General features: G+C 44.4%; 1 protein-coding gene across 4 annotated transcripts in view; it reads left to right on the forward strand.

Moving 5' to 3' along the window:
• The first annotated feature begins 4,767 nt into the window (after nt 1-4,767).
• LOC128838845 (RNA exonuclease 1 homolog) overlaps nt 4,768-16,862 on the forward strand; it is a 28,306-nt gene continuing 16,211 nt past the window's right edge. For 2 of the 4 annotated variants that reach the window (XM_054031291.1, XM_054031292.1), the window contains exons 1-5: nt 4,770-4,955; nt 7,869-9,310; nt 10,376-10,471; nt 13,422-13,629; nt 16,271-16,413. In XM_054031291.1, coding sequence (XP_053887266.1) covers nt 4,811-4,955; nt 7,869-9,310; nt 10,376-10,471; nt 13,422-13,629; nt 16,271-16,413 — 2,034 coding nt within the window. In that variant the 5' untranslated portion in view covers nt 4,770-4,810. Of the gene's footprint in view, nt 4,956-7,868; nt 9,311-10,375; nt 10,472-13,421; nt 13,630-16,270; nt 16,414-16,862 lie in introns of all 4 variants that reach the window. The other 2 variants (XM_054031293.1, XM_054031294.1) reach the window with 2 other exon arrangements.

Raw genomic sequence — 16,862 nt, forward strand, 5'->3', positions numbered from 1 at the left:
TATGTACTACAGCGTTCTGATCAAATACATGAACTTTTCCTGCTTAGTTCAAATTTTGAAAAGTGGAAGCTTGGTAATTTATATGCAACTCCAAGAATGTCTCTCTAGGGTGTTTGTTCTCAACATAATATTTAATGAGTAAAATGTTTTTTCTTTTTGTGTTTCAGGGGTTCTAGTAATGCTTCCACCACTCATGCTGAGCAACAGAGACTGGCATTTCTATCTTATTTTCAACCTTCTTTTTCTAAGACTGCAGACAGTAGTATGTGGGATGAAAAAACACTGTCAGAGATAAGGAGCAATTCACAGTCTAGACATACAAAAACAAGAACATTATCCAATATAAAGTCAGTAGATGATGTATCATCAATTTCTGATGAATCAACTCGCAGTGGAGCTACTTTGTATAAAGCTTCAAAAACAGGCGAAAATGAGCTATAAACCAATCACCTGAGTGCAGGATTGACCAAACCTTTGAACCCTGATGCTGCCGGTATAAAAAAACAACAACCCTGCAGCTACTTTTATAAAAATAGCATGCATTTGTGATTCATTAAAGTTTACAACTTGCAATTACATGAAGGAGGCAGAGCTAACTTTAAATTCTGATAGAAAAGGGAGACGGGAAAGGGACTTGAAATTAAATCTGGATCACAAATGTTTGCAGGCATACTATACTCTAAGTGCTTCAGAATCCAGGGTGAAAGGAACAGAACAGAATTGGCTTTTAAATATGGTCATCTACACAATGCAAGATGTAGGCAAAAGGAAGACCTAAGAAGTCTTTCCCAGGAACTCTGTTATTGCGATTTACTATTGTGACCTTGTGAAGTAAATTCAAGAGGCCATATAAGCCAATACCAGGGGCATATACAGTATAGGTTTGTAATGATGTACTCTCTGAGCAATAAATCACCTTTTTGAAAGATTTTTTTCAATAATAGCTACCTTGTATCAAAAAGGATATTAAAGATATTAGCATTAAACTATTTTCTGAAATAGACACTGAGAATTCCGGTGAGAATAGCCTTGCGAGTCTGAGAAAGACAAATAAGAATACCTGTGTGACGGGTTTGGTCACAGAGACCCCCCTTGGGACTGTCACCTGTTGTGCTGAGCCTACCTCTGACCCCATTTTCTCTGCCAGTTTGGGACTCCAGAACTCTGTCTTGTTGAGCCAGACACGCAAGCCTGATGCAACACAGACTCACGGTCTGAACCACGACCCCAAAGCTGAAGACTTAACTAAAAACAGCTTAGCAAGTATTCCTGTCTCCAGCACCCAGACACCCAGTTCCCAGTGGGATCCAATCCCCAAATCAATCCGTTTTACTCTGTATAAAGCTTATACAGGGTAAACTCATAAATTGTCCACCCTCTATGACACTGATAGAGAGATATGCACAGCTGTTTGCTCCCCCAAGTATTAATCACTTACTCTGGAATAATTAATAAACAAAAGTGATTTTATTAAGTATAAAAAATAGGATTAAGTGGTTCCAAGTAATAACAGACAGAACAAAGTAAGTTACCAAGCAAAATAAAACAAAACACACAAGTCTAAGCCTAATACATTAAGAAACTGAGTACAAGTAAATCTCACCCTCAGAGATGTTGCAATAAGCTTCTTTCACAGACTAGATTCCTTCCTAGTCTGGGCCCAATCCTTTCCCCGGTACAAACCTTGTTAGTTCCAGCTCAGCTGGTAACTAGGGGATTTCTTCATGACTGGCCCACACGTATGCAGTGGAGACTTGCAGGTAAACAGAACCATCTACAGTCAATTGTCCTAGACAATGGGAGCCATCAAGATTCTAAACCACCATTAATGGCCCACACTTTGCATAATGACAATAGGACCTCAGAGTTATACTTCATATTTCTAGTTTTAGATACAAGAATGATACATATATACAAATAGAATGAACACACTCTGTAGATCATAAGCTTTGTAATGATACTTCACAAGAGTCCTTTTGCATAAAGCATATTCCAGTTACATCATATCCACACTTATAAACATATTTTTATTAAACATATGGAATGCAAGTCACAACCTGGGTTTAATGAATGTTTTTGTAAGTTATGGCTGCATTTCAGCAGAAGTATTCCTGTATGTAGACCCCAACTTGTTGAGTGCGGGTGGTGCTCCACTGGAGTCAGTGGGACTCCATGTAGGTACAGCAGTAAAACACTGTAGGACCATGCAGCTCAAAGGTGTTGTGCTAATATCCGATTCCTTATTGAACAGTCAAGGGTGTAATGCAATTTGATGGTTCTTCTCAATAGAGCAGCGATGGGCAAACTACGGCCCGCGGGCCAGATCCGGCCCCTCAGGGCTTTGGATCCAGTCCGCGGGATTGCCACCCCTGTGGCGCTGTGGGCCCCGCGCCGCTCCCGGAAGCGGCCAGTACTATGTCCCTGTGGCCCCTGGAGGAGAGGGCTCAGTGTGCTGCAGGGACGTGGTGCCAGCTGCTTCCAGGAGCGGCGCAGGCCCAGGGCAGGCAGGCAGGGAGCCTGCCCTGGCCCCGCTGCCACCCCGAAGCTGCTCCAGGTAAGTGGTGCCAGGCCAAAGCCCACACCTCAAACCCCTCCTGCACCTTGCACCTGAGCCCCCTGCCGCACCCCAATCCCCTGCTCTGAGCCCCCTGCCGCACCCTGCACCTCTCCTGCACCCCAACCCTCTGCCCTGAGCCCTCTGCTGCACCTTGCATCCCAACTCCCCTGCCGCACCCCTCCTACACCCCAACCCCCTGCTGCACCCCGTACCTCTCCTGCACCCCAACCCTGAGCCCCCTCCTGCACCCCTGCCCTAAGCCCCCTCCCACACTCCACACACCCCCTGCACCCCAACCCCCTTCCCCACACCCCTCCTTTGCCCGAGCCCCTTCCTGCATACCGCACCCTCTCCCACTCCCCTGCCCCAGCCCTACATTTATGGCCCGGCATGTAATTTCCCCACCCAGATGTGGCCCTTGGGCCAAAAAGTTTGCCCATCCCTGCAGTAGAGGGAACCACATATATACTTTTAAACACCACATTAATCCTTATTTTAAATGTTTAAATTTATAAGTGCTATAGGTCCTCTCCGTAGAGCCCTCCTTAAACACTGAGTAGTCTGCTTTGAAGGTGGTCTTTAAAGGTACCCAACTTCCACTGAAATCAACAGGAATTAGACACCTAAATCCCTTTGAGGATCTGGACCTAACTCCCTCTATAAGACATGGTTACTACTATTTGAAATAAAGCAGACAATGCAAGGTTGGAGAAAACAAAACATTTACAGATTCTAACAATAATAGACTATGTATATAAATAGAAAAGATTTCAACCAGGCTCCTAAACCTACTTCTTTGTAGGGAATGATCTTGGTCATAAATTCAACAAGGAGTCCAGTGGCACCTTAAAGACTAACAGATTTATTTGGACATAAGCTTTTATGGGTAAAAAAAACCTCAGACTCACACGGCTACCCCCTGCTACTTGGTCATAAATTAACATTCAATTTCCTTTCCTTTTTGTTAGTCTACTCCTGCCTCTCTGTCCCATTTGTGTCTTACTTTCCCCTTTTTTCATCTTGTTCCCCATATTATCACTTCTGTGCCCCTTCTACTACCAAATAGAAGCATCCGATTGAAGCGGAGATTGTCTCATTCTGCAGCTGATAGTTCTGACTGCCCTGTGGAAGAGGGAGGGGAAGGAAAAGTGTTATAGGCATTATCTTCCTAGGGGGACTGCCTTGAGATTTTTTTTTTTAAGTGAAGGGTCATTACAAAACGCAGGATTTCCAAACCCATACTGAATTTAACTCCTTGAAGACAACACAAGGATTTAAAATACTGTATACCTGCTTAACCATACTAACAAGGGCCTGATCCAAAGCTGACTGAAGTCTATGGGAATCTTTCCACTTACTTCAATGAGCATTGAGTGCAAAACCACCAGTATTGATTTAAGTGTCCTAAATACAAAAGCAGTTTGTCTTGGCTTTTATCTTACGCTATCTTCCATATATTAACTTTCTTGGTGACTGACAAAACAAGCTGTTTCTCTCAAGGTTTACTGCTGCCAAGCTAGCAACAATTAAACCAGCATTTGCGGTTTTTGCTATTCTGTTCTCTTAATCGTTTACATTTATTTTGAAACTTCGGAGTGTCCCAAATCTCCCACTGACACGGGGGAAAGGGGAATTCACGACTGAAAAGCGCGTACTTTATCAACCCTCTTAACCCAGGGCCAGGTTCTTCCACCTAATTCACGTTGATTAGTACCTTATGCCCAGATCCACTCAGGTATTCAGGCTTCTAACTTACGCTGAAATCAACTCTGTTCGCACGCACACTGTTCCATCACACTCGGAGTGCCCCGGCTGCCCCTGGCACACCCACTCTGGATCACCCCCGCTGACACACGGCTCTACGTGACCCCGCCCCCCCCTTTGCAGGCCCGCGGCTTCCACGCGCAGCGGGCCGCCCAACAACCGCGGGCGCGCGAGGCTCGGCGACGTTCGCGGGACTTTCCTTTCCCGGGAGACTCCGCCCCGCCCCGGCGCCCGCTGCTGAACGGGAACTCGGAGCCCCGCCCCCGCGCTCTATAAAGACCGCGGAGGCTGAGCAGCCCCGCCCAGCCGCCGCCGCGGGAAGCGGGAGTAGCTGGGGTGGGGCAGTTACTGCGGGCGCTGGCCTCTTCCCTCCGCGCGCCGGGGCTGGAGCGCGTGGCTCTGGCCGGGCCGGGCCGCCCCTAACGGCCCGCTCCGCGCGCGGGAGTCTCGCTGGGCCGCGCGCGCGCGCTGGCTGAGGGCGGGGCGGGGATGCTGCGCTCCGCGGGTTACTTCAGTGGCTTTTCCTGCCCTTTCGATGGCGCTTCGGGCGCCGGCTGCCCGCGGCCCCACTGCCAGTATAGGCACGGGGCGGGGCGGAGCGGGCAGCAGCCGCTGAGCGACGCCCCTGCCATGGGTGAGGACGGGGGCGCTGCCCACGTTGTTAGAGGGGTGAGGGGGTCGGGGACCCCTCTGAGCTCACCCTCCCCCATGGGGGACGCGGGGGTGCCTGGACCCTCCCCCCCCCCACTCTGCGCTGACTGCTAGTCATCCTCTAGCTTCGCCCCTCCCCCAGCCTTTCTGGGGCTCTACAGCCTGCTGCTCCCAGCTGTGTGGGGCAGGCCCCCTGGGGCTGTGCCCCCTGACTGCACTGGGACCCGCCAGTGGAGCTATGGGGGGGCTTTCCTTGGGATTGGTACCTGTGTGTTTCTGATTACAACCCCTGCCCCCATGGTGACGGGTAGCCCACGGCACTGGTTCCACACCAGCACAGTGGCCCCGCGTGGCCACTAGCCGGGCCTTAGGGAGTGGCTGCCATGGCCTCAGTTGCTGCCCTGTGACCACCCCCCATAGATGCCTGGCTGTTAACTGCAGGTGTCGCTGAGTATATGTACCCCATAAAGCTGTTTACTCACAGCTTAGGTTAGGGTATGGCTACGCTGCATTGTAAACCGTGGCGTGTGGGACACAGTGTTTCCAAGCCTCCATTTGAGTGTCCACACTGCGTTTTGAGCCTGGGTTTGTACTTGCTGGGCCCATGTATCGCAGCCGTGCTAATGTGTCTGTATTGAGCAATGACGCCCTGACTCAGGTCCGTGCTGCAAAACGACAGGGCTTGGATGTGAGTCTCAGTGGAAGTTGTGCTCTGACCCAGCCCATGGTAGGGTCCTAGGCCTAAATCCTGAGTGTTTCTGACCTGTGTCAGACTGATTTGTGTTTGGACAAAAGATGGGAATATGCTCAAACCTGAGTCAGCCTTGGCTTTAATGCGCATGTTAGGTATAGTAGAGTGTCATCTGGTAGCTTCATAAATAAATTACTGGTGGTAGCATAGCCTCTCTTCTTGCCTCTTTCTCAGAATTTTAAATGTAGCCCCAGCGAGAGTAATAGAAATGTTTCAATTATACTATTTTAAAAATGGAAACTAAAATAAAATGCAGCTCTCTGCAGAGTCTCTGCTGCAATATTGTGGTGATGGTGAATGAAAGCCAGGGAGTGAATTGTCTAAAAATTAAGTATAAAATTAGTGTTTCTAGCATTTATTCTTGCATTTCTCTCAGTTTTGATTAGCAACATAGTGAAAACAAGGTGTTCTTTACAGAGATAAGAAAATGTGAGGGCTGATTCTCAGATGTTTAACCCCTATAACTTCCCGTGGCATAAATAGAAGTTGGAGGTGTTTAGCACTTCCTGGACTCAAAACTTGGTTTTTAAGTGTGATTTTTTTTTTTAACCTTGAGCTGTTCCTGTGAGCAATAGTCTTTCTGAGGAAGGGTGGACATGTGTATTGTAAATATTTACAGCTTTTCTGAAGGTGAGCACTGCTTTCCAGGTAGGAGTATGTCAGTTCATGAAGAGCCTAGTAGAACTCCATAGGGAATGTGATGTTCTAGATGGGTTTTATGCCACCTTCATCACTGAAGTATCTGACTGCCTTTCAGTAGTGCATTAAGCAATGTGACTAACATTTGTCACATCTGGTTTGTTTTTACTCTCACTGATGACTTTTCTGTGAGGGACCTTTGTTCCTCTTATATGAATTGGCATTTTCAGACACTTGTGTGTCAGTTTCTGAGTTGATTGTTGCATGACAAATGGTAGTGTGTAACTTGGTGGGAAATCTGGGCAGGCCCATTGTTAGTACAGTAGTGGGCTAAGTTAATTTAAAGGTGTACAGCAAAACTTTATCTTAACCACTCTAATATCCCAAAATAATAAAAGAATGCTGTAAATGTAGGTTTTAAAAACTTGAATTGCATTTGATACTTAAAAAATAAAAATTTAATTTCTTTTTCATTTGATTTACTAACTTTTTTCTTCTGAAATCTATTTCCCCTGAAAGAATTGATAACCGTAATTAGTGCTTAAAGCCAATAGGGAGTGTAGCTGGATGTTCCCAGTTTTATTTTAGATGTCTACATTTTTTAAGCATATAGTCTATTATTAATTTGGGGTTGTAAATGATTGCGCTTCTTACTGATCCTTTGCTGTTTCACCTTTGTAGGACAGTTGTGTTATATGTGAGAGCCATGAGTGACTCTTACCTCATGAAGTCTTTATCTTGCCTCCATGATGGAAGATTTAACTTCCAGAATAGTGCAACTGGATTTCCATGTTTACAGTTGATTTATGATTAGTGGACTTCGTAGTTTTTCAACCCATGGGAGTCCAAGTCTCATGGGTGTTACAAAGGGGGCACAGACTAAGCAGCACTTCATCGTAGGGCTGAGAAAAAGAAAAATTAGCAGAATCCAGTAGTCAGTGGCACCCAACGAGAGACAGGGAAGAGAATGAAGGATCAAATCATTCCCTCCGTATTTACTGCTTAATCAATTGCAGTAGAGCTATCCCCTTCTCTGACTACACAGCAGCAGCAGCACCACTGTAAGCAGCTCTCCTTAGAGCTGAGCACTGAGGTTTCAGTGTACTTTGTGCTCCACTGAAATGCAGGGGAAAAAAACGGTATCTGTAATAGTTTAAAAAGATTGATATACCAAATTCTTTTTAGTATACCAAATTATGTTCAAGTACAATGCTGATTGGAGTTTGAAGCCATCTTAGAGCTGATACTGAGCTTATACACGATGATATGCTTATCTTGAAACTGATAAAGGTTATGAATATAACAGCTTAAAAACATCATTTAGGTGACTGAATAACAAAACTGTTGTCTGGACCATAAACCTGTATGTTTGTAGAGCTTTGCCACAGACTGTAATATTTATTACCTAGAAGATATTTTTCAGCTGAACTCTGCGGAATCGTAACTTAATACTTGTAGTATTTAAGAGAGAGATCAGTAAATGACATGATTTTCTTCCATCAACAGAGCTAGGTAAAAGTATACAAGAATTGGAAAGAATCAAAAAAGCAATTGAGTCAGTCAAGACTGAAGTTGAAGAAGGGCAGAAGAAACTCTCGCAGTATAATTTGCAAGATGAAATACCTAAAAACTCTTTGACATCTAAAACAAATGATGTCAAAGGAAATAAAACTTCCTCAGATGATGATGGTCTGTGTAGCTCTCTTACAAAAGACAAATGTCTTGTAGCTCCAGTCTCGAAGTACTCTAGCAAAGGCTGTCATTTGGTATCCAGTAAATATGTCATTGACCATAGTTGTCCAGCAACTGACCTTGAATATGATCCACTGCTAAATTATTCTGCAGGCCTACTCAGCTCTTCCATAATGAAAGAGCAGGAAAATGAGATACAGCAATTTAAGCGGGTGAAAATGCCTCTTGATGATTTTCACATGGAGTCTCCAAAAATGTCTCCATGTGGAAATCGGCATGGATCCCCAAAGAAGAGATCAAGAAGCTATTCACCTATCAAGCTTGAAATAAAGCTCCAAGAATCTGATGATGATGATATTCTGGTTATTGATGCTCCACCATTGACTGTCACTAAGAAACCAAGAATAAGTAGGAGCTTTAAAAACTGGAATAGGGAAGAAAACAAACAAGAAAATCTGCAGAATAGTAACGTAGCAGAAGATGCTCTTAAGTCTATTGAGGAAAAACGAGCAGAAGTTACTGTAATTCTGCAAAAGGATGACAACGCAGATGTAAGCAACCCTGAAAAATCACTGAAAACTCCACCAAAAACTCAAAGTGCATATTTGCCTGATGTGAAAATTAATGCTTTGAAGTCTTTAAATAACCTTTGTGAACAAAGAAAATTGTTTACTGTCTCTAAGGAAAATAATATATCTTCAATTTCTCATATTAAGGCACAGATGCAGAAAGAAACTTTGAAGAAAGAAGATCCAAAGAGTGAAATATCAGTGAAAACATCTGTTGAAGAATTGAGTACTAATAAATATAAAAACACACCGACTTGCAAGAGCGAGGCCCAAACTAGCCTGTATTTTGAAGCCAGCTCAAAAGACAAAACTGTGCTAACTGCACAAGGGACTTGTAAAAAATTACCTATAAATATAGGGGAAATTCAGATCATACACGAAAATGGAGAAAATGAAGTGCTGGAAAATGCACTCATTCATCCCAGCACTCCCTTGAATTTGGGTGAGAAAATTTGTCAGGATGTAGATCTGTTGACTAAAAACCGTAGTGGAGAAAGTAATAGTAATATGAACACTACCATCCAAGAAAGTGAAATAATTATATTAGATTCTTCTTCAGAAGAAGAGATGGAGTATAGTGAAGAGGATACTGAACTCTCTGAATCAGATGACCCTATAGAGGAATGCCGGAGAATTTTCAATGAGTTTGTTGAAAGTGAAGCACAGAAGCAAGAAATTGCTAAGCAGGTGCAGTACATTTTGTTGTACATCTGCACTTCCCTCCTTCATGGGGATGCAGAGAGAGAAGTGTTCCATACATTTTGTAATACTTTTTACTAGTGTTTTCTCTAAACATATAGATCCACATTTTGGAAAATGTCCGCTAATATTGCATGCTCAGACTGGGACATGACCAAATACTCAGAACTGTTGTGCACAGTCAACCCCAGTTCAAGTAATTGGGCGCTTTCCGTGCTCAGCAAATTTGAAGATCATACACTAAATGTTTGAGATGGGCATCCAAAATTAGTGGGCACTCTTTAAAACATTTTTGGCAATAGTGTTTTATCTTTTGAAGTGGCCAGATGCGGTGTATGGGAAATCTAAAATGTTAGTCCAAGGGTATGTCTTCACTACCCGCCGTATCGGCGGGTAGCAATCGATTTATCCGGGATTGATATATCGCGTCTCATTAAGATGCGTTATATCGATCCCCGAACGTGCTCACCATCGACTCGAACTCCACCAGAGCGAGCGGCGGTAGTGCAGTCAACGGGGCAGCCGCGGCCGTCGATCCCGCGCCGTGTGGACCTCAGCTAATTTGATCTAAGATACTTCGACTTCAGCTACGCTATTTGCGTAGCTGAAGTTGCGTATCTTAGATCGATCCCTGCCCCGCCCCCCCAGTATAGACCAGCCCTTAATAAGTTTTGGATTAACTACATAACCTCTTTATTGGATGTTGCTCAAATTTGGTACCTTTACTAAACAGACTGACTTGTAGGAGACTCTGAATTTTGAAAAATCTACTTATGCTATTAAAATTATTTCTAATAATGAAAATATACCATCTTTTTTCATGTGAACATAAAGATGAAGTCCTTGTAGCTTAATCTTGGTGAAGGTATATACTTTAGTTGGTGTAACTTTATATTGGAAATGTTTGGATTTGTTCCATTAGTTGGAACAGTTGGAAGCCTAACTAGTGAATTATGACATTTAGTCAAAGCCCTGGAACTTCTTAGCAGTTTGTACATTCTGTAGCTAATTAAAGAAAAAACCTGTATTGTCTTTTATTCTTATTTTTAATAGGCTCTTGGAGCTCATGCTGAAGTAGATACATTGGATACCAAGACAAATATGGTTCCTGGGCAGAAGAAAAGAATTGCGCACACTGCAAAATTTGATGTGAGTTTTCTTCTGGGGAATTTTTGAGAAATATGCCTATATTATATAAATAATTAAATAATTAGTATTTTTTACTAATCTTCAACTTAGTTAATTCTTTTTGAGGCTCATCTTAAATGAGGTATGTTAACCTAAAAGTTGTAGTGAAAACTGTTTACTTGTAAATCCTTTCTTTAACCTCTATAAATTACAATTAACTTTAGCAAACTCCAAAACTACTAGTGACTGAACTGTAGGCCTGCAAATTGAGATGTATATTTTTGCTTCACTGAGCTCTCAAACAGTGAACATACCACCACAATGAAGATCATGACTGTCAGAAAAAATTGAAGAAAATATTAAATCTAGGGTGCCATTGACTTCAATTGTAATTTTGCACACTACTTGTTCTAATTTAGGAAAGGGGAGGCCCATTTTGAGCTGGCAGACACAAACCATTCTACCTAACTGTTGCAGTACAACTATACCTAAATGCTGTGTTCGTAAGTTCCAATTACAGCATCAACTTGGAAACAGCAGCAAAACTGTTTGTTTTTGAACAGCCTAGTTGAAAGCTTGCATTACCTGCTAGAGATCCTGCTATACACCTCTACCTCGATATAACATGTTCCTCGGGAGACAAAAATCTCACCACGTTATAGGTGAGACCGTGTTATATGGAACTTGCCCTTGGCCCCCCCATTCCTTGTTCCCTGACTGCTCCGACCCCTATCCACACCCCCCGCCCCCTGACAGGCACTCACCAGCAGCGGCAGGAAGCACAGCAACGTGGCCCCAGCCTGCTCCACTTCTTCACCTCCCAGCCACGGCGCTCCGCTTCCCGCCCCTGGTGAGTGCAGGGAGGTTGGGGAACAGATGCCCTCCGCACTCACCAGCGGTGGGAAGCGGAGTGACGCGGCCCCAGCCCGTTCCGCTTTCCTTGCCCCAGCCCCAGATGTGTCGCTGGGGGAGGGGCAGGGGGTGTTGGGGAAAGGTCCCGCGCTCACCTGTGGCAGGAAGCGAAGCGCCGCGGCTAGGAGCTGGCGGAGTGGAGCGGGTGGGGCCGGGCTGCTCCACATCCGCCACTGCTGGTAAGTGCGGGGGGGATCCCTTCCCCTAAGCCCCCTCCCCCGAGCGACACGGCTGGGGCGAGGGAAGCGGAGCAGGCTGCTCCTGGCCCCCTGTTAATCCGCCGGGTCACTCTGGGACTTCAGGGCCCCCAAAATTGCCTCCCCACAGCTCCTGCCTCCTAGACCCTGGGGGGAGGGACCCTGACTGCCCCCGAGACCCTCTGCCCCTTATCCAACCCCCCGGCCCGGCACCCTTAACACGCTGCTGTGTCAGAGCTTTACCACGTTGTATGCAAACCCACGTTATATTGGGGAGAGGTGTATTATGTTGTATATGGACGCTTCTTTGCTCTTTTGAATTGCATTCGAACAATTGCTTAATAATAAACAGTGAGTATAGTTCCACTGAAGGTCATTGGGACTACTCACTTGCTTATTAAGCGTGTCCTGAGGCAACAGTTGAAAATGCAACACTTAATTATACTTCGTTGAGCTCTTTGACTTATGAATGAACCTCCTTCAGCTGAAAGTGTCCTGATGCACAGTGCATGATCTTTTCTAAAAAGATCGCTCACCCTCGCCACCCCCATTGGCCCGGGACGGCGAACCGCGGCCAGTGGGGGCCGTGATCGGCCGAACCTGTCGCGTCAGCAGGTAAATAAAACTGGCCCTGGCGTGCCGAGCGTTGCCGACCTCTGTGCTAGAACTCTTCAGTTGAGGCCTGCATTACAAGACTGGAGGATTTATCCTGCTACTGTTGTCCTACCCATTATGGGGAACTGCCTTCAGATGTTAATGATATCAGTCACAGGAGAAACAAAGTTCTGAGCTTGGTTCTTAGTATGAAATGTAAAACATAAAGTACAAATTAGTGTGTATGGCAGAGAGCCAACATCTAGTCTCTTACTGATTTATATTCTTCAATACTATGTACTATACTATATACCTAACTCCACTGATAACCTTGAATCAGACTACATTTATGTGTAAAAGGTTAATTATCCTTATCTTCTAGGGATGAAACATACTCTTTTTCACATTTAATCTGATATTCATCTTGACATCTACTATAAGTATCCCAGACCAACTGCGCCATCTCTCTGTATATAATATATACTGGTGTATATAATTTTTTTAAATTGAATAGATTCAAATAAAATCCTGTAACTTAACATTTTTCACTCAGTGTGAGTTTGCATATGGATGACTGCAGGGTCAGGCCTTGTTGGTTTAAGGGTGTCTTGCGAGGATTTTGCCAGTATGGTGCATGGTGTGTTTTGCTTTCCGTTTGAGTTACTGATCATATGCTCTTCACAGGTCTTTATCTGAAGATCATTGGGAAACATATGCAAACTGTGACTTACTGCTTACTTTCACATAGGAGGCATGTTGTTCCTCTTCTCCAAAAACTGTTGTTCAGTTTGTATTTAGATGGCCTATAAAATGGTGACTTGAATTTCTAAAGTCCTTTGTTCCAGTCCTAGTATCTTAGAGACTGTTCTCCCCCACCGCCCCATTCTTTACCCTGGTGTTTGACATCAGCTAGGTTACTTTGCAGTTACTTGGGTGAGTAATGTGGGATTTAAAAATATATATATAAAGACTACAGGGCCTGATCTTCAGCTGTTGTGAATTAGTTGAGCTCCATTGTCTTCAGCGGAGTTCTGTTGACTTATGCCTGCTGAGAATCTGGCCCTATAGCTTGTCTTGTTGGGGGGGGGGGGGGAAATTCTTTGAGAAGGAAAGTAGAAGAGATGGTGGAAGTATATATTTGGATGCAGTCTTCTCTCATAAAATACATTGTAAATGTATTCTCCTATGACTTTGTTAGCTTGTGAATTTGGAAGTGTATTTTGACAAATGTGCAATTGGTTGAACATTCTAATTTTCATGCCCATTAGGTACAAACCAACAAAGAAATACTTGTGCCTTTTAAGGCACCTCTTCCACAACAATCTTGTCCTACCAGAATCCTGCAGGCACAGCAACAGGCAGTGCAGATAACAGCTGCGGTTAAAAGTGGACAGGCTTTTGTTGCTGCAACTTCTGGACAGAAGAAAACTGTACCTGTATTGTCAACTACTCAGATTCAAAACGTAGGACCAATGGGTATGATATCTCAATTCACTGTAGGCTTCACAAAGTGGGATAAACCAGGTTTTTTAATAAATTTTGGTCTTTGGATTACTTTAAAATACTTCGATCAGTTTGTTTTGTTCCAGATGTGAGCGTTCTTAAAACATTTTGGATGCCTGAGTGAACCCTTAATTTATTTTATTATTCTAAGTATCCTGGCTGAGTCAACATTTTAATGTCAGTTTACATTAATGCAGTTAGATTTGTGTTTGGTTTTGGGTGAAGTTCTCTCTAAAATGTTTGGAGGCAGTTTTGAGGGGCTGGAATGAAACAACTTTCAACATCTATAATTGTTTCAAGTTACTGTCAAGTATGTAGGATTTCTCAGAAGCCCTAAAGCATGGCAATTAGTCGCTTTCTTTCCTGCCCTTGTGTATTTGCTTTCCTGAAAGCCTTCATCTAGTTCAGTGGTTCTCAAACTGTGGGTCAGGATCCCATTTTGATGGGGTTGCCAGGGCCAGTCTTAAACTTGCTGGGGCCCAAGCCTAAACCCTGCTGCTCAGGGCTGACGCCAAAGCCTGAGGGCTTTAGCCTGGGGCAGTGAGGATCAGGGTCCAGACTCCTCTTCTCCCAGATCATGTAGTGATTTTTGTTGTCAGAAAGGGGTCTCAATGCAAAGAAGTTTGAGAACCGCTGCTCTAGTTTGAAAGAAAATACCAATAACATAACATTTGTATATCTCTATTCTAATTTTAAAAGTATACCTCCTTTAACTCTAATAATTTAATTTTTAAAAGAATGAGTACTCCCTGCCAGTTGTTGTGCTGTTAAAATGTTTGTTTTTTTAACATTCTTTCTTTGCTATGTGAAAGTTTTCCTACTTTGAGTGTGTCTATGTATTCAATGTTGTCAAATGCCCAAAGTGTGTGTGGTTAAAAATAAATTATTTTTCCTCTTAATTTTTCAGCTAGTGATTTTAGGTATTTACTAACGAGGCCTTTGGGCAAAAATATTCCCTAGTGTAATTCCTGACATCAGTGGAGTTACTACATGGATTAATTTAGTACTTTATATGTAGCCTGAAGGCTTTTTGGTTGTACAAGCCTGGCTTTTCAGCTCATTAATTTCAAATGAGCACATGTAACAGAATGTAATTGATGAGTGAGTGTTTCTCATGCTGTATAATCGTCTTCTCACTTTCTATTCCCTTCAACCATGTGGTAGAAATTGGTGCCAAGAGGATCTATTTAGCAAACTGGTGGGCAGCCTGTGAGGGTAATCTGCTGGCGGGCCACAACACAGTTTGTTGACATCAACCGTCCACAGGCACGGCCACCCACAGCTCCCAGGGGCCACGGTTCGCTGTTCCCGGCCAATGGGAGCTGCAGGAAGCGGTGCGGACCGGCTGCTGCTTCCCGCAGCTCCCGTTCGCTGGGAATGGCTAACCGCGACCACTGGGAGCTGTGGGTGGCCGTGCCTGTGGACGGTTGATGTCAACAAACTGTGTCGCGGCCCACCAGCAGATATCCTAATGGGCCGCAGGTTGCCCACCACTGATTTAGTGTAATAGCTATAATCCATACATTGTACCTTGGGCTTGGGGCCTATTTCTAAACTTTGTTGATTATTTACTTTTCTTGTGGTTTGTTCCCCATTTTTGGAGTTAGATTTCACTTACATGCCTCAAAGGTTTGTTCTGGTCTTATATTAGTAAAGCACTTGGAGAACTCAAATGAAAGTTTTATATCAAGTTCTTATAAGTTTACCTGAATAAGTATTTTACTTTACCACCCTGCTGCCCATCACTGTAATATGAGTGCCTTCCACATTAAGTAGATTAGCAAAGTGAAGTTACTGGTGTGCTTTTTGGAATCTCTAGCTATTATCCTAAAGTTCAGCTAACTTCGAATTTGGTTGCCAAAATAAAATTGTAAAGAATGTGTCCCCCATGTGGCAGGGGTGGTGAGTTGTATGGGCCCGTGGTACCCGTGCTCCAGGAATATTCAGAGCACAGGGGCCTGGATCCACCAGTGTTCGTGGCCGGATGGATCTCTCCCCTGGCACTGCCTGCCACCAAAGCGTGCCTCCCTGGGAGCATCTCCTGGCCCTGCCTGCTGCCCCCGGGCGATTTAAAAGTGCCTGAGGGCCACCACTGGCAGCGCAGCGAGACTAAAGTGACTTCCTGCCTGCCCTCGCTCTGCGCGGTGTGCCACTCTCGGAAGCGGCCGGCACATCCCTGCGGCTCCTTGGGCAGGGGCGGGGAGTGTCTCTGCATGCTGCCCCCGCCCCGAGCACCGACTCTGCCATTGGAACTGTGGCCAATGGGAGCTGCGGGGGCAGTGGCCGTGGGCTGTGGCAAATGGAGACCCCCGCCTAGGAGCTGCTGCTAGAGGGGTGGGAGTCGCCCAAGGTAAGCATCACACCCCTCACCCCCTCCTGCACACCTGCCCTAACCCAGAGTCTGCACCCAAACTGCCTCCCAGAGCCGCGCTCCCTCCTGCATCCAAACTCCTTTTCAGAGCCTTAGGTGGGGGTGGGGGACTTGGACCTGTTCTGGGCACCACCAAAAATTATACAAACCTGCCGCCCCTGCCATTTGGTGAAAGGAGATTGAGCAGTAAAACTTCATTCTTAATGAATAACTATATGTAATAACTACCTTCTGTTGTTTCAGTATGTTTAAATTTGCTTGAAGTTCAACCTGTTGCAACCAGCAGTGGTCAACTGAATGTATTCCTTCAAGGAAATGCTGTAACAGCAATGCCATGCAGACCTTCTAATATTTCAATAAAAAGGATTGCTCCCATGCCTATTAAGGTACTATAATAGTAGTAAATGTTTGGGCACATGTGCCCAAATACTGCAGTTATCAGGAAAAACTCCTATTGATTTTATACAGAGGCTTGCTTGCTAAGCACTGCAGGATATGCAAATATTAAATGTTAACTTTTTCTGAATATTTCATAATCACATCATACAGTAAGTACTGCTTTCAAGTCCATTTAATAATACTAACAATTGGTGTTATTCTGTGTGGTTACAAGTGGCCAGATTTGAGCAGTATTGTATACTAGCAGAACTGTAGCTCACTCTTCTGCCTTCTCATAACTATCACCCTTCTGCTGAGAAGTTGCAGACATCTGGGCATTGCAGGTGGTTTCTTGTGGGAAGAGGTAGCAGTGATTAGGTGTCTGGATATTATTGTTGCATGTTTTACTTACACTACATACAGCAGACCTTTAATAGAGGTGGTCAGACAGCATGTA

Source organism: Malaclemys terrapin, chromosome 6, assembly GCF_027887155.1.
Source record: "Malaclemys terrapin pileata isolate rMalTer1 chromosome 6, rMalTer1.hap1, whole genome shotgun sequence".
In the NCBI taxonomy this organism is placed as follows: Eukaryota; Metazoa; Chordata; order Testudines; family Emydidae; genus Malaclemys; species Malaclemys terrapin.